We start from the raw sequence: 25,154 nt of genomic DNA on the forward strand, positions 1-25,154 counted from the left end.
TGCTGGGATAGCTTCCAAAAACTGATCCGAATATGATTGATCAGGTATTCTAATATTTATGCAGTAATTCATTAGGAGGGGTGGCAATGGTAAGGGATCAAGCACACTTTTAATATGTCTTATCTGAAATGCCTGGGACCATGTTTACTGTTTAATGTACAATTTAATGTTTAACTTTCCACAAATCCTTCATAATCTTCACCACATGTGACACCCTATTTTATAAAAAAAACAAAAAACAAAAAAAAAAAAAAAAAAAACCTGGTGTCATGGAGTACATTTCAACTGCCACGTAGGTGTCATCTTTTAACTCATTCCCAATCATTGATAGTGTGTCGTTTAACGGGAGACCTCACAGCCCCAGACTCAATGAGTAAATACAATTTGAATATTGGAAAAGCTAGGAGGAATGTAGGTTGAATCATTAGCTGCTCAAAACATTTTGGATTTTGTTATTTCGGATTAGGAATACTCAATCTGTATTGCTTTTCATACCTGCAATTCACTGTAATGTTTTATTGCCTTTGACAGTGATTATAAAGTTTAAATCATAGCCCTTAATAGAAAAAAAATGTTCATTATTGCACATAAAAAGATCCTTAATTCCATTCATTCTAAGCTCCAACTACAGAGTAATACCAGCTTAGTTACTGTACACTAACCCCTTAGATTCATGTTGCTATACGATAATGTGTAAAAAGGCAACATACGCATAATGGGTCCTGGGTTGATCCCATACTTCATCAATCCCTGCCTAAGCTCTTCAATGCTCATCTCCACTGCATCATTATCTTCTGGTAATGGCCGGTCCGTTTTCTTTGTGGCTTTCTGAAGAGGAAAAAAATAAAGAGTGAGAGATTTCACAGGTAACAACAACAACAACATTTATTTATATAGCACATTTTCATACAAACAGTAGCTCAAAGTGCTTTACATATTAAAGAATAGAAAAATGAAAGACAATTATAAAACAAAATAAATCAACATTAACATCGAATAAGAGTAAGGTTCAATGGCCAGGGGGGACAGAAAAAACTCCAGACGGCTGGAGAAAAAAATAAAATCTGTAGGGATTCCAGACCATGAGACCGCCCAGTCCCCTCTGGAAAGAACATGAAAGAACTCCCTCAAAAAGAGGATAATGAATGGCCACCTAGGATAAAAATATAGTCTCCACAAAATTAAGTCACAGTGTGCACACTGCCACAGTAGTTAGCTTCAAGGTGGCATAGAACAGGTTGAAACTGCACCGTTGCACGTTGTAATTTGGTTAAACAGTAACTGCCAATTGCAGCTTTTATTATTACGAAACTAGCTAAGCTTATGCTTTCAAGACCTTGCTGTATGACCTATGAAGCAACAGAATTATCAGTTTTGATCTGAGAGTACTCAGATGTAATATGGAAATATTACCGTACCATGAAAGTAAACAAGGGAATTTGCTTTAACACTTGTCTTTAGGCTGTCAAAAAAAAAAAAAAATGTAAAGGTTGCATTTAAGGTAACCCCAGAAAGTAAAGCACAAAAACACCCCACACCTCTGGCAAGAGGATGGAATTCATTCACTAAATGGAAACTGAACCATAAAAAGTAAGCTTAAACCTTAAGCTTTTGAAAAGACGTAGTGGTGTTACATTAACCCAGTGTTTCTCAAATAGTGGGGCGCTATATATAATATATATATATATATATATATATATATATATATATATATATATATATATATATATAAAGTGACAATGTTATTTAAAAATGCACAAAAAATATATATTTTTTTCTTGTATTAAGATTTTGTTTGCCTTATGTGACTAAAAATAAAATTGTGGGGCACCCATAAAGGAATTAATTTAATTAAATTAAAATGCACTGCGAGTTGTCAGTCACAGTAGCGATTTGTCTTATGTTACGTTCATTCAGTGCTACCATCAACAAGTCTCAGCACTAGATCCTTGTTTTAAAACAATTTCTTTGTCTAAAGAGAAGGTGTAAGGAACTGTATGTTTAACTTGTAGAATTATAAAAAGACACAAATCTTCCTGCTTCTTTTATTTTGACCGATTCAAAATTAGTGTAAAATGTCCAATAAGGTAATACATTTCGCTAATAGGTTACTAGAAACAATATTTAAGATGCAATATATTTTTTTACCCTCCCAATAATATTTTCTAGATGATATAGGGTATTTTATGAAGTAAATACCACTGCATTAAATTAAAACAAGGAGTCCCCCCCATAATGTGTTTGGACTGATGTGGAGATAGATATGTTTGCTAAATTATGGTGAATTTTGAAAGTACTTTGAGCATTTTTGGGATGTTTAGGAGCACACGCTTACACAGCGCGTTGCTGCACCCATCACATGATAAACCAACTCAGGATCCCAGATTAGGACCCAAGTGCAGCCATGCAATGGGTGACACCTCAGCACCACACTGGTTCAGGTAGAATGGAACCAGTGTGAGGTTTATGGTGGCAGGAGAGCCAATTCTGCCACCAACCCCCAGGTTTTTCCCTGCAGGTTGAAGGGAACATCATACCCAGGACGGTATAGCATAGAAAAGGCACTATATAAATTAAATGTATTGATATTATGAGTGTAGTGGTGTCATTTATTTTAAAGAGCAATGATATTTGTTCTAGATTTTGTAAATACCGATGTTAACTGTTCATTACTAATCAAGCATTTCTTCTTAAATGTCATTCAATGCTTATGTATATTATTTTATGAAGACACTATGTAGACACTCTTTAAATAAAGTGTTACTGAAATTTGTTGCATTAAATTGTTCTCAACATATGGTTAAGTAATCTCAAAAAAAGCCAGCACTTCAAATATATCAGTGCATGCTAATTAAATAAAGATAAAATCAATATTGAATCGAATCAGGACATCAGGGCCAATACCCAGCCCTATTATTAAATTAACAGCATTCACATTAACAGCCTTATGTTAACTGCTCAGTGGTAACAAAGGTAGCTGCCAGAAAATTTAATATCTGATCAGGAAAAACCAGAGTACAGATTTTTTTTATTATTCTTTTGACACAATTTTTCTTTCTCCCATTGGAAAGTTCTTCACCCCCAGCTCGCTTTGCTTGCCCCTTCCACCTCCCCCCAGCCCTCACATAAGACGCCCACCCACCCCTGCAAAGCAATATGCACTGATGTGAAGAGGGACACTGAATGCACCCCAGGAAATGCGTTCGCTCCTCCGAAACCCCTCTTAAACGGTGATACAAAGGGAAACAAACAACAGGTTTTTTTTTTGTTTTTTTTTACCTCCTCTGCTGGGTTACTGCTGCTCCCGTGCCGTGTAATCTGCATTTCGTGCGACGCTTCGAACATTTTGAAGTCACTGCCTAGTCTCTCTTCTCCCCCAGACATCCTCAAACACTATTCGATCTCTTTTCGCTGTTCCATTATTGCACGGAGTAATATTTTCCGTTTGTTTGCGATAATGCGATCTTTACTCTCATTTTTTTGACACTTTCGAATTTTCCCACTTCCATCATCTCTAACCTGCTCTGCATGTGTATTACAGGACTTGCTTCCAAAGGTTGTATGCATGATATGACTTGCCCGTCTCGCGGGACATGAAAGTGTCCCTCTCTCTTCAAAAGATCACATCTCGTTGCAGGAATAAAAAGTCTTGTCCCAAGTTTTTTTTTTTTAATAATAGAGAGATATTATAGGAAATCTCTACACGGAAAATTAAAGAAGTTATCTAAAAACAAAGACTGGCTGATAACCATCTACTCATGTAAGTAATAAAATAAACTACTGCAATCATGAGAATGAGTAAAAAAAATCCTTTTGATCCTGCCAACACATTTGCATCCACACTTTGGGGGGAAAAAAAATATAAACTACTATACTATGTTGGCTTAGTAGTATATTTGGGATCATTATCTTGTTGTAGGATGAAGCACTGTCCAATCAGTTTGGAGGCATTTACTGAAACTTGAGGTTTCTAGAAACCTCTGGATTTACTGTCCAGCTGCAGTCAACAGTTGCATCATTAGAGAAGAGTGGTGTGCCATAAACTGAGGCAGCCATAAATGCCCAACCCATAACACCACCACCTGACTACATGTTGAACACGCGATATGCTTTGGAACTTGGGCAGTTCTTTTTCATCTCCACACTTTGCCGATTCCATCACTGCAATATAGGTTAATTCAAATATGACTGTCCACAAGTTTTTTCCAGAATTATACAGGCTCTTTTATGTACTTTTGAAAATTGCAATCAGGCCATCCTGTTTTTGTGGCCAACTAGTGGCTTGCATCTTCCTGTGTGCCCTCTGTATTTCTGTTCATAATGTTTTCTGCAGGTAGTAGTCTCCGACATGTAGACATCTGCATCCTGAAAACTGTTACTCATCTGTCCGACAGGTGTTTGAGACCTTTTCTTTACCATAGTGAGGATTCTTCTGTCTTCAGCAGTGCAGGTCTTTCCTGGCCTACCAGTTCCTTTGCAATTGCTACGCTCACCAGTGTGTTCTTTCTGCCTAATATTCCACACAGTTGGGTTAGGATGGATTACACAGACGTCTCTAGTTGCTTTATTCTTGTTTTTCAGCTTCATAAAGGCTCTTTTGGTTTTCACTGGCACAGCTCATATTCTCATGTTGAACAATGGCAACTAAAAAAGGTAGTCCGGAGGTAGTAGTATCTTATGCCTGCATTCATGAAGCAATGAAAAACACACCAGAGTAAACACAAACACCTGCAATTTCTATATGGTATGACTGAATTTTATGCAACTCCCCCTAAATTAAAGTATGCACCTTAATCACATCTGAATTGTTTGATTTGGAATTTTATATTGTGCAGCAGAGGGGTAAATCAAGGAAAAAATGGGTCTTTGTCCCAAAAATTATAAGGGGGACTATATTTGTGGGGAAGCAGTGCATCATAAGGCACCCCTCCTTCTATGGGGTATTACTCATTAAGTGGGTTTTAGTTAATAAAATTGTAAACTTTTTGCTTGCAAAACTTTAGCTTTACAACTTGCCAGAAACGTACAAAAGTTTAACCACGTACAATCCCAATTTGTTTATCATTTTTGAATGTACTTGAACTTTTTTTTTTTTTAAATAATCAGTTATGGGTTCACATGACAGCCATGCACCACAATAATTCAGTAGCTATATTGTTTTACACACATTGTATTTTGGCATGTTTTCCCAATAAATACGAGACATCCAAAGCCATTTTCCAAATTAAAAATGCTCAAGGATTAACAACACTGATCAATCAAGAGTTTACAACTACAAATAACCTTGGATCAAAATAATATCCCTCTGAAGGCATTTACATGAAAGGTGACATGGCCATGTTTTTGCAAAGAAAAAAAAAAATAATAAACACACAAAACCTATAAAAATACTGCAACCGTAGTTACCATTAGGTCTGTCTTGCTGAAATAGAAACTTATGTCAGAAAGACTACTAAAGCTGCAAGCATTTGAATAAAATCAAAAATAAAAACCTCAAGCTGTGCATTTAGAGATTTACTACAGGCCACTAATGTTTTACAATAATTAATGTATATCAAAAGCATAAGTATCAAGAGTAATATTATTAGCAATATTATTAATCCATGTTCAGATTTGATTGTTTTTAATGTTGCCTTTTTGTGCCTCTTCAATTTATTGAAGATTTATTAAAAATGCCACAGAGGCTGCAGACTTGTTTGGTCAGATTTTAGACAAGGTAGCAACAGAACTAGAAAAGATAGTGACAGGCCACACAACTACCACTCTAAACTAAGCTGTTGAAAAGCACACAAGACAGACCATTCTTTCACTAAGCTAGACAGGAGTCAGCCCTGCACCCCATATACTTAATTAACTGTATATATTAGTGTAGTGTAGGACTCACCAATAGACTTGACATCAGCCAAATTCTCACATAGCAAATATCTTTGGGCCAGAGCCCACTACAACAAAGACAATGTGCACACTCTCTTTTGTGTGGCAACCAAGAAAAAATAAATGCAAATATTGTATCACCAAAAGATATCAGTTTCATTTAAAATGTGTGTTGCTCCTTTCGATTCAAATAATGTCGTATAAAAGATGTTCTAACTATAGATGGAACTGCGTATGGTACCTTTCAAGAAGCAGCACGATCAGCTGGGTTAAGTAAATTGGATGACTATATGTTTGAAATGATGCCTGACAAGTTAAAGACACTACTTCATGTACTTAATTATGAATGAATTAGCATGCACTTATATATTTGAAGTAGTGGCTTTTTTTTTTAAAGAAATTACTTAACCATGCATAGAGAACATTAATATGTGACAAATTTCAGTAACACTTTTATTTGAAGGGTGTCTACATAGTGACTTCATAACCTATGCATAAGTTTTTTCACAGCACTGCACTCATTCAAAATTCACCATAATTTACAGTAACTAACTTATTTATCGCCACATCAGAAGCCACACATTATGGGGGAGGCTCCTTGTTTTAATATAATGGCATCTACTTTATAAAAAAATCTATATAATTTTTGTGAATAACACAGTTATAACAATCAAATATTGTTTCTTAAATGATAAATGTTATTCAATAACCTATTCCTGTATTACGAAATCTCCATGTAGACACCCTTCAAATAAATGGTTAGCCAAATTTATTCCCCTATTGGATATTTAAAATAATCTCGAATTAGCTGAAACTAAAGATACAGTGGGAAGACTTGTCTTTTTCTGTAATTCTACAAGTTACACATATCTTTAGTGGCTCATTTGTACCAGTCATGTTAATTAGCCTTGAAAATGAGTCCTCATGGTCCTCAGACAAAAAGCAAGCACTTTAAAACTGGGATCTTGAGCTGATGCTAGCTAACAGGAGTAATGAATGAATGAAACATAAAAGAAAAAGAACTAGCCATTGTGACTGATACCGCCGCTATTATGGAGCTACTTCAAGTCAGCTGCTTTGTGCACACACTCCCTTTTGTATCGCAGGCTGTTCTGAAAATTCCAACAATTGCAACTTTGCTGGCTGATATGCAATGAAAACGTTTTCCATCATAGAGGCACAGCTAGCCATATGCTTAAGGAGAGGCAATATTTATTGGAATTGGCAAAACACAAACTTGTGATGGATGCAGTCAAGCAAATGAAAAAGTGCAATGGAAATGATAGAATGCTTTTTGGAAAAACAGTGAGTCCTCTTAGCAGCTCTGTATACAAGGCAGCAAGGTTGCTCCCGTATGACTGGCATACAGTGCATTTGTCTGCAACACATCCGCCACAGGTGCCCAGTCATTTTTAATGTGCAATTGTTATGTAAGAATTGAATGCCAAGGATGTTCTGTTATTGCGAGTTAGGGCTACTATCTCCACTTGCCTGAGAGAAGTGGTGATTCTTTGCTTAAGATCTTCATAAAGCCTCAGTTCAATTACTTCATTCAATTGCTTTCTGGTTGGTGTAGTATACCACAGCTCAAAAACCTGTACAATTTGTTGAAAGCCTTCAATTTCAACAATGGCGTAGGGACTCGTATCTTTACATATAAAAATGGCTATAGATTATTACTTTTTTATGCACTCAGCGAATTAAACAGAAGATATGAGTAACCTGCCGTCTCCAGTGTAGATTGTTTAGGCTCTACATGTTTGGATATCGACTGAAATGGGTGACATTGAGGTAAACGATTTCTCAAAATTTATTGTGTTACAACAATAATTAACTTCTGAGCTGCACAGCCTACATATGGTTTTGCTTTTATCCACTTATTCTTCATCAATGCACTGTTTGAATCCATAATAAGTCTACACATCTAATTTAAATGTATAAGACGATGATTTCAGTTAACAAGGACACCATTTTATGCAAGATAGTAAAGTGCTTGGAAAGTCTTAACAGGTGCATTAGTATCTACTGGATTGAACACCAAAACCGAATATAAGCAAAAATCTACATAAAGTAATTGAGCAGAGATATTCACAAGATCAATCTTGAGACTTTAAAAATCTATATTGAATCATTTAAATGAAAAATTATTAATCGGAAAAATATATATTTTTACCTACACTGTAAAAAATGTCAGCCAATTCAACTGTAAAAATACTGTGAATGGTGAAAGTAAAATACCTTTTCTGAAAAAAATCGAAAGTTACCTTATGTTCTACAAAAAACAACCTGCATAACTTGCATTTCATTATTTTTTACAGCCATCTTCTGTAAAATCAATATTCTTGTACCTTCAAAACATACTACAGTACATACTGTTTACTGATACATTATGGTTACACTGGAAAAAAAATTGCTGTTAATTGTACAGTGTAAAACTTAAACAGAGAAGGTAAACTGTATAATGTAAAAAACAGTAAAGTACTATTTCAGTAACACTGAAGTTACAATATTTGCACAAGGACACGCGTCTTTTACCATATTGTTCCTGATGCACACCTTTGCACAGTAGGGAAAAAAAAGTTAGCAGACTTTTTCCCTGTGTGCTGAAGGTTTTGAGGTTATGTAAGCTGATTGATGGCGAGTTGAATTAGATAAGTTGGCACACCTGTAGGACACCATACACCACAAAAGCAAACTTTACTTCTCCAGCAGACAATGTGCCATAACTTCCTTAAACACTGAATTCTTTTCAATGTATATAATTAAAACAATACAACATGTTTGCTATTGGTTATTGTTACTTTACTGATGCAGACTGTGTACTGGTATTTTATCCTGACATTTTCTACTGGTTTAATGATTGACATCTTCATTACAGTGCATGGAATTCTTACTTACTTACTATAAAGTTATACCATAGACCTAAAAATTTTGTCACCTTTTTTTACGGTAAAATTCTGGTAACCACAGGTGCCAGCTTTTTAACATAAAAAAGTGTATATCTCATAGCTTGAACCCTAAGTCTGCAAGTAGCTCTCAGGTTACAAAGAAAGCACATACAAACACAGAAACAAAACTGACCAAAGTGGCCGTTAAAAAACACAACAGTTTATCTTGTATCTCTCTGCTATGAGACTTTAACTCCCATCTAATCCCATCCAACTGTGTTCTCCTCTTTATTATTTCAGCACCAACCTATGCCGAGTCAAAGTCTCCCACTACTTACTTGGGGCCTGAGGTAACGTAACCCAACCCGACCTCTTTGCAACTCCCCTAGATTCTGTATTTCCTGAAAACTACACATCAAAACTGAGGAAGTTTTGCAAAAAAGAGCATTTCAACAGGCCAGTTCCGTCTCTCATCCCCTCCTGTTCCCAATAAGATGGTGACAGTTTGTGCCTGCCTGTGTGTCTCTCTCAGGTACAATCTTCCAAAATTACAATATTGTATGTTTACTTTTGTTAGAGTTTAGTATATCATCATTTTAATAACATTTGTACAAATTGTCAGACTAATGTAGATGAAAATATAATGAGGAACAAAGAAGACTTACTAATAAAACAAAACATAACATTTCACGGTTTACTAATATTAATCAATAAAGGAATGCTTTTGTTTCTGACAGAATTGTGAACATTCGGAGGTCTTAAACCTTACTTTAAAAATAAATACAGGAAAAGGGAGAACCTAAAGGGTGTAGTAGTTAAGTGGCAAACTCAGCCTGCACATTGCTTTGGAGTTCTATTGCTCTTCTTTTGACCTGAGGCAGTATGTAAATTGTGAATACTTCTTTGGACCTGAACTCACAAGTATGAAGTTCACTGTATTATTTTTGTATATAAAAAATATAGAAATTTTAGGCTTTCAATTTTTTTAATTCCATATCAAACCATCTACTGCTTTAACATAAAAAATAAAAAAAGCATTGTCCTACATAAGAAAAACTAAAACACATAACTACACAAAAACTTTAGGGAATCGCTTTTTAAAATCCCAAAATACAATATTATGGAGAATGGTAGAGATGGCATATAAAATGATAATTATCACGAAATAACTTTTCCTTAGTAGAAATCTAAGACATGGTCAATATAACATTGTCAAAACATGGATGGAATGAGTTCTACCAGAAAACACGAAAAGCCAATGATAAGAACAGTGCTATGCCAAACCAATCATGTGGCTGGAATAGGGCTACAGCCAGGTCAGGTTAGATTGAAGCATCCAGTGTAGGAGTAGCACATGTGCTAATGTTTGGGCTATTGCAGCCGTGCAGGTCAGTAAGTCAGCAGTTGAAGAAAGAAAAGAGAAAATGACAACAGAAAATGCTAACAAAAAAAATAAAAAATGTAAGCATCACTGAAGAAGACACCCCAATGGATACAGCCCAAGGCTCAAAAGATGGGGACATTGTTGAAAAATAGGGGTCCATGGAATTTTATAGTGTGGAGATATTTTGGCTATTTAAAGTCAGACAAGAAGCAGAGTAGAGTGCCGTCCCGTGAGTGCAAAGCGTAGTGGTATTCCGCTTATTACAGACTTGCTACTTGCGGCTTGAGGTACGAAGCGACGCGATGTGAGCAGAGTTTTGGTGTTCTCATCGTTCCCTTGCTTTTGTGCGCGATGCGCTGGAAAAATAGACAAAATTATGTCTCTGGAAATAATTAATGTTGATGGAGTACAAATGCCTCACCATGTAGTAAATATCAGGGGAGATGGTGCTTGCTTATTCTCATCTATAACTTATTTAGTGCATGAAACTCCGTCTTTAGCGGTACAGATTCGGGCTGACATTGTACGACTTTGGACAGGCACTTGAGGGAATAAAAAAAAAAAAAGATGTTATGAATGGGCACTTTGATGTTCCCATTCCCTACACTTACATGCCTGATGTACACATGGAGCGCACAAAAATTGAAGATAAAAGTCGGTCGCCTTAAAAGGCGAGTGCGCCTAGTAATATGATATTTGTAACGTCTAATATGTCTTATTTTCTCTTATTTTGTCTAATATATTGAGTAATACGAGTGTAATGGTGACTAAAGGGTGTTGTTTCATGTCTAGAGGGCTCTAATAATGTTAAAAACACGTATTTAGAAGGTCATAAACAGGTTTTCTATACTCTAACTGCGAAAATATTCGATTTATAAATAAAGAATCCTACTTAGCGAAAATTAATTTATCACGGTAGAGTCTGGAACGGATTAACCGTGATAAACGAGGGTTCACTGTATATCAAAACCGTAATCATTATCTCTGACAGTTCTTATTGAAAAGTTGCATGGCACAAGGAAGAAAAGAATTTCTGGACCGATTTGTGTGGGTTTTCAAAAGCGACTATCCCTCCTGATTTACTGAAGTTTAGTTCTACATGTAATGGATGTCTGTCATCAGTTGAGATGATTTCCAGTTTCTTTAACATTGCCCTCTGACACACACACTTGTCAAATTATCTGGCTGTATGGCACTTCTTTTATGTAGGTAGTTCTAATTGTATGGGATGTATTTACTGTAAGTCATTGAACCGATTAAATTATATTTAATTGGTACTAAGAGACTTTTCATTAGAAAGACATTATTAGTGAATGGCATTGGTCGTTAATTGGTTTCCTTTGGAAAATGAACAACAATGTTTCTGGATTTTAGAAATGTTTTGCCCGGCAGTGACAAGGTATACAAGGTCCATATTTGACTTTTCCATTATAAACTCAGCACCTACAAACCTAGACAGAAGAGCAGAAGTCTTCTTAGATAACAAGCCCTTAAAAGTGGGTCTCTTCCCCCCACCCCCATTTAATTCCCAGATTTAGCATCTTCCAGATTAGTTAGCTTTTACTTTGTAATTATTTTAATATATGCAGTAGATGAAGCTAGAGATGTATAGCTTTTTAAGTTACAAATGTAATGATATGCGTTTTAAATCCGTAAACATTTCAAGTTTAAGAATCATTGGAAATAATTTATATAATTACAATCACAGGTACTAACAACTGGTACTTTCTGGCAGAGGTTATGTTTATGGAGAGCCGCAACTCTTCCACTTTTTCACAGGCAGTACTTCAATCCCTTCACAACAATCATCTGAATCTTAAAAACATTTTAGCAGGGGTTACAGACAATCTATTATACTGTTTAATGCATACCATGCTGTTTAAGCATACCATGAAGTTTTAAAAGGGGTTTATACCTAACGGTGTGTATTCAGCCTGCTTGTGTCATGTTCATCAGTTTGGTAGGAGAGACCTGGCAGCACTATAAATACTTCATTAAGGCTGCATCACCCGTGATGTGGGCAAAGTCTGTCTGTACTGAGCCGAACACATTCACCTGCACAAGAGTTCTTTCTGGCGGAGAACACATCAGCTTGGGTTGCAACAAGAATCCTAGAGCAGATTGAAACAGAGGAAAAACTGGAGACCCTAAAAGTGAAGATAATCTTTCTTTCACAGGGGTGCAAACTAGTCACAGCTCTTACAGTTTGATGGCACTTACTATCCTACTGCAGTCTCAGCATACAACATCTGGAAGATCTGAGCTCCTACCTGATGAATGGAACTGCAAACACCTATGGCTTTGGGGCCAAAACTGATGAGATGCTGAATCGGATGGGAATATGACAGAAGAGAGAAGTGCTTGACCACATGCATTATGCGTTCCACCGGTCTTTGCCAAGTTTTCAAAACATTGGGATGTACATCCATCTAAGGATTTACATGAGCTGGTCAGAGTGTCTGTTACTAGGCAGGCCCCTGCTATGTAAACACACACTGAAGGATACACAAAACAAACTTCTGATGAACCCATCAGCAGAGCTAAGTTCACACACTGAAGGATACACAAAATCACACACTGAAGGATACACAAAACAAACTTCTGATGAACCCATCAGCAGAGCTAAGTTAAGAGTGAAGAGCGTATTTACACTGTGCTTCAAACGAGGGTTTCTCTTCTGCTGTGGAGGACTGGAAGGGTGCAAGACAGCATTTTCTACGGGTGATGGAGATTACATTGCCCTACATTGTCAGTCAGCTGAGTGGACTGTGAGAGAAGCTTAAATAAATACAAGACTATCCTCACAGAAAAGAGATAGCCACTCAGCGAGCTAATGCCAAATGCCTCACAATCATGTATTTCAATTGGGATGTGTTTTAGAGATGAAAAAAACAAATTAGCAAAACTAAGTCAAAACAAAAATTGTACCGATTAAGGGTGGTAGAATAATAGTGACCGTTTGCTGAATTCAGATGTTTAAAATGTACAAATTACATTTTTACTCTTAGTTAGCTATGTATTTTTTCAATTATGCCTTGAACTTCCATTTATTCATAGTTTTATGCATTTAACTTATTTACAGCCATTATGATTACGCAAAATAAGGTACAGTAGTGCTAATGTGCTATTGAGAGGCGCTGCTATTTCTCTAATATTATAAATAACAATGCTAGTAATCCCAGAGTCTTATTTTCAACAATTGACCGTCTGTTAAACCCAGGTAACACAAAGGAATGCCCCCAGAATACTTCCAGTGAAACCTGTGAGAACATTGCTGTACTTTTTAATCAAAAAATTAATGATATTAGAGATAACATAGTATATCTCCCCAACACTGCAGAACCTCCAAAGCCCCGGTACTCCGTTATAAACAAATTAAATGCTTTCACCAGGATAGATTTACCTGAATTACATAGTATAATCTCTCAACTGAAACCCTCCACCTGCGTCCTTGATCCAATACCAACCAGGTTTTTCAAAGAAATATTAGGCGTGCTAATTGACAATATTCTGGACATAGTTAATTCGTCATTAGATACGGGGGTCTTTCCAGACTGTCTTAAGACTGCTGTAGTTAAACCCCTGCTCAAGAAAATAATCTTGACCCCTCTGCCTTTGAAAATTTTAGACCCATTTCTAACCTACCCTTCTTAAGTAAAATTCTAGAGAAGGCAGTCATTATGCAGTTAAATGACCACCTAAATAAACATGCTATTCTTGATACTTTTCAGTCAGGCTTCAGAACAAATCACAGTACAGAAACTGCACTCGTTAAAGTAGTAAATGACTTGCGGGTAAATGCAGACAGAGGCCATTTATCTGTTCTCATCCTCTTAGATCTGAGTGCTGCATTTGACACCATTGATCATAATATTCTTAGAAATCGCCTTAGTCAATGGGTGGGCCTCTCTGGCAGTGTCTTAAATTGGTTTGAATCCTACCTGGCAGGGAGAAAATTCTTTGTGAGTTGTGGTAATCAAATCTCAAAGACACATGATATCCGATATGGTGTTCCACAAGGCTCTATCCTGGGTCCGCTGTTATTCTCAATCTATATGCTTCCGTTAGGTCAGATTATCTCAGGTTACAACGTGAGTTACCACAGCTATGCTGATGACACACAGCTGTACTTATCTATAGCACCTGATGACTCCGACTCTTTCGATACACTAACACAATGTCTTACTGGTATTTCTGAATGGATGAATAGTAATTTTCTCAAACTAAATAAAGAGAAAACTGAAATTTTAGTAATTGGCAATAATGGATTCAGCGAGGTTATCAGAAATAAACTTGATGCACTAGGATTAAAAGTTAAGACGGAAGTAAAAAATTTAGGGGTAACCGTTGACTGTAATCTGAATTTTAAATCGCATATTCATCAGACCACTAGGACAGCATTTTTCACTTAAGAAACATAGCTAAAGTTAGACCTCTTATATCATTGAAAGATGCTGAGAAATTAATTCACGCTTTTGTTTTCAGTAGACTAGATTACTGTAACGCACTCCTCTCAGGACTACCCAAAAAAGACATAAATCATTTGCAACGAGTGCAGAATGCAGCTGCTAGAATCCTAACTGGGAAAAGAAAATCCAACACATTTCTCCAGTTTTGATGTCACTACACTGGTTGCCTGTGTCATTCAGGATTGACTTTAAAATACTGCTTATGGTTTATAAAGCCTTAAATAATCTCGCCCATCTTATATATCGGAATGCCTGACGTTATATTCCAAATCGTAACCTTAGATCTTCAAATGAGTGTCTCCTTATAATTCCAAAAGCTAAACTTAAAAGAAGTGGTGAGGCGGCCTTCTGCTGTTATGCACCTAAAATCTGGAATAGCCTGCCAATAGGAATTCGCCAGGCAAATACAGTAGAGCACTTTAAAACACTGCTGAAAACACATTACTTTAACATGGCCTTTTTATAACTTCACTTTAACTTAATACTGATACTCTGTATGTTCAATTCTTCATAATAACTATTCACAGTGGCTCCAAAATCCATACTGACCCATACTCTCTCTTCCGTTTCTTTTTCCGGTTTCTTTGTGGTGGCGGCCTGCGCCACCACCACCTACTCAAAGCATCATGATGCACCAACATTGATGGACTGAAAGCCAGAAGTCTACGTGACCATCATCATCAGGTCCTTCCATGAAAACCCTAAATACAAAGAGGACTGTTTGACTTATGTTAGGTAGATTGCCCAGAGGGGACTGGGCGGTCTCTTGGTCTGGAACCCCTACAGATTTTATTTTTTTCTCCAGCCTTTGGAGTTTTTTGTTTTTCTGTCCACCCTGGCCATCGGACCTTACTCTTATTCTATGTTAATTAATGTTGACTTATGTTTATCTTTTATTGTGTCTTCTATTTCTCTATTCATTTTGTAAAGCACTTTGAGCTACATTTTTTTGTATGAATATGTGCTATATAAATAAATGCTGATTGATTGATTGATTGATTTTCATTAAAAGGAATGTAAAGTGCCATTTCACTATTGTTTGTTTTATTGTAGCTATAGCTTTCTTATAGAATAGAAAAATAAAATTGGTAAAAACTCAAAAATCCAAATTAAGAAAAAATAAAATGGTGAAAACTAAAAATCAGACACAATAAAACAGAATTTGTGAAAAAATAAAACAGATTTCAAAGGGCCCTATTCATATTACTGAGGGTAATGACCAGATGGTACAATGCTTGGGGAACCCCTGCAGTAAACTGTTACATTTAGTCAAATGATACTCTTTTCAAAATGGTACACTTTAAACCAAGACAACATATTTAGAACAAAGAATTCATATCAATTCATTCCTCAGCCTCAAAAGTTTCACTTATTAGTTCTCTCTACACATGCCCAACAGATTCTACATAATCTATACCAATAAAAGACAAAGCCCTCACTGACTCACTCACTCATCACTAATTCTCCAACTTCCCGTGTAGGTAGAAGGCTGAAATTTGGCAGGCTTATTCCTTACAGCTTACTTACAAAAGTTAAGCAGGTTTCATTTCGAAATTCTACATGTAACGGTCATAACGGTCGACAACGGTCGTCTGCCATGTTGAACTCTCTTATTTATGGCCCCATCTTCACAAAATTTGGTAGGCAGCTTCCCTGCACTAACCGAAACTGATGTACGTACTTATTTCGATGGTATGACGCCACTGTCGGCCGCCATATTAAACTTTCCAACGTCACCAATTTTCCAACTTCCCATGTAGTTAGAAGGCTGTCCCCATCTTCACAAAATTTGGTAGGCGGCTTCCCTGCGCTAACCGAAACCAATGTATGTACTTATTTCGGTGGTATGACGCCACTGTCAGCCACCATATTGAACTTTCCAACGTCACTAATTCTCCAACTTCCCGTGTAGGTAGAAGGCTGAAATTTGGCAGGCTCATTCCTTACAGCTTACTTACAAAAGTTAAGCAGGTTTCATTTAGAAATTCTACGCGTAGCGGTCATAACGGTTGACAACGTTCGCCATGTTGAACTTTCTTATTTATGGCCTCATCTTCACGAAATTTGGTAGGTGGCTTCCCTGCACTAACCAAAACCGATGTACGTACTTATTTCAGTGGTATGATGCCACTGTCGGACACCATATTGAACTTTTCAACGGTCTTTGTTACTTATGGGCCCATCTTCAAGAAATTTGGTACGCGGGTTCCCAACGCTAACTGAATCCTACTTATGTCCATAGCTTGCAGCTTGGTCTCCGTGTGAGGCGCCGTTGGGTCCCCCATCCCAACGCCTCCCACATTGTTGGCTGCCTGCCTATATAAAGTCGTCCGTCACTCCAGTCTCTACATTTCCTTCCTTGCTTGCTTCACCACGGGATTCACGTCTCCCTGCTGATAACTACAGCCTTTTTATTTAATCCACGGCTTCTCCGCTGTTTTATTGTTCATTTATTACGATTATAGTTATTGTTTAGGTATTTTAGACTTACTTTACATTGTTCAGGTACCCATTTCCTTTATCGTTCCAGCCGTACCCCCATTAACATGTCTATCGAGGTGATCACCATCGATCAAAGAACTGTCACTTACCGAGTGGTTTCCATGCCCAGAGATGGCACCTGCCTTTTCCATTCTCTTTGTTACATACTGCACGGCCATATCAGGCTCACTCTTGATATCCAGAGGAACATTGTGTCTTATGTATTGAATGACTGGGACAGGTTCAAGGTGTGGACTGATGACGGTACAGGAGATAATTATACTACACAGGAGCACTATAAGAGAGTGAAATGCTTAAGCCCTTTACCTATTCATCTGCATGCGAGATGATGGCTGCCGCTGAATTGTTCGGTTGTCGCTTTCAAGTGTACCGAAATGGCCAAATATTTTACACCTTTCGACAACCGCCAATGCCTCTTAAACATCTTAGATTGACAGGTGACAATTTCAGTAGTGGACACTTTAATGTTTATGAATGTTTAAACTCTCAAAAGCTGGATGTGAAGTTATCGATAAAACCGGTTGTATACTTACAACGCTTGACAGATGCTGAATGTCTCTTCAACACAAGTCGTACAAATACTGTCGTAACTGAAACAAACCATGAAACTCAACCCATTATGACAGCAGCAATCCAAGCTGTGAGATTTGAAACAAGATTACTGTTCACATGGCCAACTGTACGTTGCATGCTCAAGAGTAAGCTCAGCGCACACCTTGGTCATATTACAACCGGAGGGCCGAACTCACAATGTGGTATACAAAGAGATCCTTAAATAATTATTGGTATATTTTCCCTCAGTTTTAAAAGGTTTAATTTTCTTCTTAATAAAAATTTTAAGGCAGTACTTCTCCGCTGCGAAGCGCGGGTATTTTGCTAGTTTTATATAATATAACTGGTAAAAGAGTGTTAGAGGATGAGGACTTAGGGCTAGAGAAAATTTTCAGATGAAATGGATCTGGCCCACAGGCCACTAATTGACGATCCTAGTATAACAATGTTTTCTTACTTCTACACACACTGATAAGCTGGGGCTCTGTAGAAGTGTAAAATCATATTGACACATCTAACTAAACCAAGGCTATTCAAGTGGTTTTGAGTAGGGGCCAGATTATTAAAATACCAGTTTTTTTTTTTTTTTAAAAACAAGCTAAAAAAAATCAATTTCATCTCTTTGGTATTTTAGGTTACTTTTTTTTTTTTTTTTAAATTGAAAAGAAGATAAAATTATTAGAATTTCCAGAAATAGACTTTTATTTCACAATGATTTTGTACTTGCAATGTCAGTGTATATCATTTTCTCACATTCATCTTACAAATAATATAGTATCTGTACACTGCACATCCCTCTTTGCATATTACTATATAAAAACACATAAAGGCATTATAATGTATGCAGAGACGTCATATATATGGCACTCTAGCAGAACACCCATCTTTTCCATTTTCAGATGGAACTGTATACCTTCATACATAACGTACAGGCAGTAATACAGGTACTGGCCAGTGAGATACTCGATTACTTGTCAGTGGTATTCATAGAGGCAAGAATACCAATTCACATGCATAACCTGGACTAAATAAGGTGCTTGCATTAGAATAAATGCTGCCTATCTCCTCGAATAATATCTCCTAGCGACAGCGAGCATGAAACCCTGATGGCAATTTTTATGTCAAATTAGTGTAGGTTATCTTGAAATAACTCCAAAAGTTAATATCCCGTTGTTACTTATAGGCTCTCATTTCATAGTAAACATACAACTTTGCTCTAACTGAAACAAATATATATCCTCCTGTTCTCATCTTTATGCCATTGTTTCTTTTTTGGTAACTAGTTAAAATTCACTATTAGCATGGGGGAAACATGATCAATGCACACATATGAGAACTACAAAAACAAACATTTTTAATATTTTTTAAATTAGTTTAAAGAACCAAAAGGACCAGTAAAGTTCTATTCAAGTTCCAAATCTGACTTAGCGGCAACTAATTGAATTGCCCTGGCCTAGACCCACAATTGTTTTATTTTAGCATAAAACATAGTAAGTCATTGTTAGTTAAATTTAACAATGTGTTACTCATTGGTAACACAATGGACAGTGCTACTAACTCAAACCTCCACGTATTGGGTTTTAAATACCATTAGAAATATTTAAACATTCTCGCTGTATTAGTATGGTTTGTTCAATATCCCAAAGTCATTAGGTATGGTTAATCGGCAATTGTACATTATCTAAGTATAAGTGACTGCAGGTACGTTTGGGTGTCAGCAGAATGGGCAATCCACCCAGGTTGTCACATCCAAGGACTAGATATCAATTCAGAAAATTGATGGATAGACAGATGTCCTATTCACTTCTCTCATGCCTTCTTTTTACATGGATTGTATCTAGATATATAATTTTGACAGAATGCAACTCTAGTGTCCATATCATAACCAGAGATCCAGCTGTACTTTCCATGCTCAAAACTCAAACTATCCTACATTTAAGGGAAAAGGATATTTGCATTTACACTGTTAAGTTAAAAGTGGTCACTATCCATTTTTGACACTTCCAAATAAAGTGACAACGACCTGATTATAATTCAATCAAATGTGCATTTACACCGTTTTTTAAATGGTCAAGTGCTATCTTGATCATATTACCAAAAATACATGCTAATGCCATATTTTGCTTAGTTTACAAATCAACATTTCTAGACAGCTATTAAAAAGTAGTTGTAATGAGATCTGATCTGAAACAGTAAACATATTTCCAAACAGAACAGGCAAGAGGTGTGACTGTAATTAATTATATTTATACAGCACTTTTCTAACCTATTCAAGGCACTTTACATTGACAGTGGGAAACCACTTTAACCAACACCAAAATATAGCATCCACACAGATTATGTTATGGCAGCCAATCCTGCAGCACCATACTCGTCATACATTAGCTATTAGATGGAGGAGGGGATGATTAGTCAACCAGAATGACCAGGCTGTGCTGGGTCATTTAACCAGGCCATCGGGAAACAACTATTCTTTATCAAAGGACTCTAAGGGATCTTTTATGACCAATGACAGACAGCACCTCTGTTTTATGTCTCACCTAAAGGAACATGCCAGTTTTTATAGCAGTGTCCGTGTCACTGCTCTGGGGCATTGTGGTCCACTCAGACACCACAGAGTGCCCCAATGGCATCGCCAACACCTTTTCCAGCATCAAGCTTATTCACAGATGGTCTCCCGTCCAAATACTTACTGGCTGGGCTGAGAGCTTCAGGTGGAATACCTGTGATGAGTTGCAGGTAGAACGGCTGCTTGTCTGTAACAATCACAATAGATTTTCAAAGGGTGACAAACTTTTGGCCTAAGGGGGGTCATGAAATCACTGAAAAGAGGTGTGTGGCACTCCCGATATCTATGCAAAAAGTCGAAGGTCCAAATCTTTAGAGTCCTGGTGCTCCCTGGCTTGCTCTATGGTTGCTAGACATGGACGAAATCCAGTGACCGGAGACAAAGACTGGACTCCTTTGGTACCGTCTCTCATAGGAGAATCCATGGGTACTGCTGGTTTGAGTCTGTGTCAAATGAGCAGTTGCTCATGGAGTCCTGAATGAGGAACATTACCTGCATTTTGAGGGAACGTCAGTTACGGCACGACAGCCATGTGGCGCGATTTCTCGAGGGAGATCCGGCTAGCAGGATACTCATTGTTGAGGACCAGGACAAAGGGACGCAAACGTAACACCTGCCTTTAGCAGACAGAGGGTCATTCTGGCCCGGGTGTCTGACTTGGGTGTTACCAACCAGGATCCCGAGCGGTTTCGGTGGATGTGGCAAAGCGCTGTATCAGTGCATGCTCCTCAACCTGACCCGAAGGGATACCTCCATAATTCGCAACATGCAGACAACCAATTCAAGGCACTTATTTTACTAAGTGAAGTTATGTACATTGATAGGGATTAAAATCAAAGCAACACGTCGATAAAGCGGTAATGTGATTTTTATACATTTAAAAAATAGAAGCTAATACACGGTTTTGTAGCTTTGAACCGTTTGCAGGGTTGTTTTCAGGATTTGCAAAATGCGCATGTGAACGGATATAACATTACTAATGTCATGTGACTGCATTTAACAGTCAAAAGTCTCACCGCTGAATTCATTATGTCAAACAAAAGCAGCGGAATAAACAAAGCAACGACACTGGGTTACAGAAAGCCCCGTGTATTAAATGTGGAGGAATCAGTCTCATTTTACACCGTCTCCCTCCCACCTCCAAAACAAATGCCCAACATTCCGTTAAATACGATTCTGACCCCCGAATAACCTAAAAAAAAATGGAAGGCAGCAAACGTCCCACGTGATTGGCATTCATGGCAATATTTTTGACAACCGCAGTTAAAGGGGGCGCTGCAGTAGTTCCCGCTTAGCGTTTTTAACTTTAAGCGGGAAGTCGGTGAACAGCAAGCTAGCTAGCTAGCTAATCAATTCCCACTATTCATTGCACTGAGATAAAGAATAACCACGTGAAGTTCACAATGATAAGGTGGATGCATGTGACGCTCATAAAAAATCCAAGGCGGGTTAGCAGCGGGACTTGAACAAAGCGTTAGGTATAGTACTGTCTAACTACAAGATTTCGGTAAACCCCTGTGCTTTGCCTAACCCGGAATTATTGAGTAACTTATTCTGCTTTCCAGAAGTAAAATCAGACAGATCGGGAGAAGAGCAAAAGTGTCCCATGCTTCGCTGACGGCCGTTAAAAGAAAGGCCCCGACATGGTGCTAGACAACACAACTACCTGCACCCTTCGTTGCGGCTTCAATCTAGTACTCTGTTCACTCACCCGACCAGGCCGGCCTCTTGTACCTACTGGCGGAGCTGGAAGCTCCTCGTCACTAGAAAAAGTGTCCGCTGGACTCTGTCGGTGATTTCTCGAAGTGAGATGCTGCAGGTAAAGCCGCACATACACATCTTTCTTCTGCTCCCCTGGTGGTAGAGCAACGTCGTTAGCTAACAGCGCGGTCTTCAGCTTGTCTTTAGTCAGGACCGAAGGGTCCTGCAAAAATTCCGACATGTCTGCACAAAATCCAAAATGTAAACTGTATAAAAGAAGGCGGTTTGCGCCACAAACTATTCACTGGCAGTAAGGCGCCTTACCAAAGCAAGACTAGGCTTTTAAAACCAGACGTACTGCTTAACGGCACAGCCCACTAAAACTCGGCAGTGGAGGGGAAACTCTCTAGCAAACGATGCCTTCATTGGTCGAAAAGGAAATGTAATGTCTGTAATCATTGGATCAAAAATGAAAGAACGCGAGTTTAAACGCGAATGGGGGCGGGTCTACACGTTATACAAAAAAAGGGTACGAGGGTGACGTGGAAGAGTGAGAGTCACAGTTGGAGAAAGAGAGAAGGATGAAGTTGTGATTGTTAATGCGATTTTCCAGTTTACGCGACGAATAAATACCACGCAAAATTGAAAGTGTGTTTTTAAAACGAAACTGCGCTAGTGTAGATGTGTCGTGGTTATTCGAAGCTTGTTGTGTTATCAAATGGACACTAGTAACTTTTCAAGATCTGTTCCGGAGTTAAGCGAGTGTGAAGATATTCGTATATAATTTAGTGAAATATTTCCTTGAAATAACCGTTACTATGATTTCGAGTTCGTAAAAAAAACCCTTTTCTTAGTGTAAGTTTATTTCCTCTTTTAAAAGGCATTCATTAAGCCTGCTATATATCTATCGTTACAATAACGGAGAGCTTCAGCTTGAGCTGTTCATTTCTGGTTCGGTATTTACCTTTTTAGTGATCTGTAGTTATAATTTAATAAAATGCAAGACCTACCAGAAAATGCCCTTACGAGTTTGGCAGCTGAGAGCATCGGCAATGTGGTAGCCTGTGGTTTACACTGTTGTTGTTCTTGGAGGTCATTTAATGGAAAAAATAGGGAAAACTGAGCACGAGGTAGATAGAACGCTTGCAAACTAAGGCGTGACACAGTGCTTTCTGAAAGATAAAATACTAAGTTGTGATTCAATACAGTTGCGTTTGTGCAAAATCCTGATGAAGTCAGTTTTAGTAGATTTGTGAATTTCTCAGCAATGCAACTGAAGAAATTAATTTCCAGAAAAAAACAGGAAAAATCTTAAAGGGCTGTTAGCACGCCCTGTTTTTAAGGACTGAGTTGCAAGAAAATTTTGGAAAATGCATTCAAATTACTAAAAACCGTACACAAAGAGGTCATTCATGTTAGGTGTCACCTTACAGCTGTACTACTTAATATACTTTATGCTAGAAGCACTTGGATATGTGGACGATAACAGGTGTAAATGTATGACTGATTTTTTTCTTTTCCAGATATATGTACTGTGTGTCTGTGTAATTATGACATTCAGTGTAGAATTTGATCATGTCTGTTAGTGTAGCAATATGTTTAATTTTCTGTGTTCTTAGAAATATGTAGTAAACAGGCACTGCTACATCAGCCTGGTCAGTATTTATGCAAATTCAAAGCATACATATTAGTATATTCTTTGACCTTTGTCAGTTCAGTGGTGCCTAAGACTTTAATCTGGATTTTTTTGTGTGTTTCCACTTTTACATCTTATTTCACATCTAAAAGAGTAGTGGCAAAGAGAGAGGAACATCAGTTTTCATGGAGGCAGAAGTAATGCTCCAAACCAAGCTGAGCTCAAATCTTGAACCTCACAGCAAAAGTGTGCCTTCTCATGCAGGTAACATTCAGAAGTCAGTAATATATTTAGAGTAACAACTGGAGTAGTGAGGCAGCTTGCACAACCTCATAAAATTGTAAAGAAGCAAAAGATTTCAAATCCAGTCCTCTTGAGCAAAACAGTAAGGCGATCTTAATGGTTAAGGGAGAAACTTGAATCTCCACATCTAAACAAGAAGTGCAACTTTTACATCAACTAGAGGTACTAGCACTTCCCAATTTTTCAAATCATTCAGTTATGGGATAACACTAGTAGGACTGAAGAGCTAAGTTCATAGCTTAATGATCATTTCTGGAAGTGTTTCTAGCCTTTGGAAGCTGTAAATGATTTTTTTTAATAGAATCCATATAGATTCATAATACTATTTACCATTAGTGTAGTACAGCGTAACAGCCTAAGAAAGACTGTTGGAAAGGGTTGCTGGAACTGCCAACTCCCTTACTGTGTTTAAAATGTATTTGAAGACTACTTCTTGTTTGGTTAATTTCTATCTAACTAATCTTAGCTGTTTGGTAGTCTAGGAATTATCTTAACACTTTTTTGGCAAACAGTCCCCAGATTGATGTTTACATGGTTATGTTGACCTCCTTTGTTAGTCATTTTGGATAAAAGCATCTACTAAACAAATACATGTAAATGTAAAAATGCTTGGTGACATAAATTGCTATTTTCATATTCTCTTTTTAAAATATGTAAGCTGTCAAAATAGCAGCATTACATTTATTTAGGAAACTGAAGACGCAAAAAATAAAGTGTTAGCCGAGGGGTAAAATGTAATAATAGTAATATGACCAATACAGAAAACACATTGTTTCCTTTTACTGTACATTCATGCACTTATGACAATTTTATCCAAAAAGAGCTGTTACAACTTTCTGTATGAAGAAACACTATTATATAAAAAATGGATGAAATGTATTTTCATTCAGATTCCTCCAAGCTGACACCTAAGGTATTTGTGGAACAGTATCCTATTGTAAAAGTACCTGCTGAAATGTACAATTCAGCAATACATACTACTGCTTTTGTGAGCAAAGCACTGAAATTGGGAAACTCTTCCATTGGTTCCCCATATGTTGTTGCTGACATTGTGTATGGAAAGAAATCCATGTAAATGGCAATTATGACAATCACATTATTGCATAGATGACTAGGGATTTTACCAAAATACAAAGATTCTCAATTTCATATTTTGGTGTAAGCATTCACTGTTAAAAAAAAATAAAAATAAACCAGAAAAGTTTTGATGTCCAGTTGGTAAAGTTGCGGAATAGCGTAAAAAAAAAAAAAATATTGTAAGATTCTTGCATATATA

The 25,154-nt window shown here is 37.3% G+C and overlaps 1 protein-coding gene across 6 annotated transcripts in view; it reads right to left on the reverse strand.

Annotated features, from left to right (window-relative positions):
• The window catches only part of LOC120539615 (lamina-associated polypeptide 2-like), a 66,005-nt gene extending 43,640 nt beyond the window's left edge, over window positions 1-22,365 (reverse strand). For 5 of the 6 annotated variants that reach the window (XM_039769890.1, XM_039769888.1, XM_039769889.1 and 2 more), the window contains exons 1-2: window positions 21,950-22,364; window positions 711-828 (exon numbers count right to left, since the gene is read on the reverse strand). In XM_039769890.1, coding sequence (XP_039625824.1) covers window positions 711-828; window positions 21,950-22,180 — 349 coding nt within the window. In that variant the 5' untranslated portion in view covers window positions 22,181-22,364. Of the gene's footprint in view, window positions 1-710; window positions 829-21,949 lie in introns of all 6 variants that reach the window. The other variant, XM_039769886.1, reaches the window with a different exon arrangement.
• Window positions 22,366-25,154: the final 2,789 nt, after the last annotated feature.

This window comes from Polypterus senegalus, chromosome 11 (assembly GCF_016835505.1).
Source record: "Polypterus senegalus isolate Bchr_013 chromosome 11, ASM1683550v1, whole genome shotgun sequence".
NCBI lineage: Eukaryota > Metazoa > Chordata > Cladistia > Polypteriformes > Polypteridae > Polypterus > Polypterus senegalus.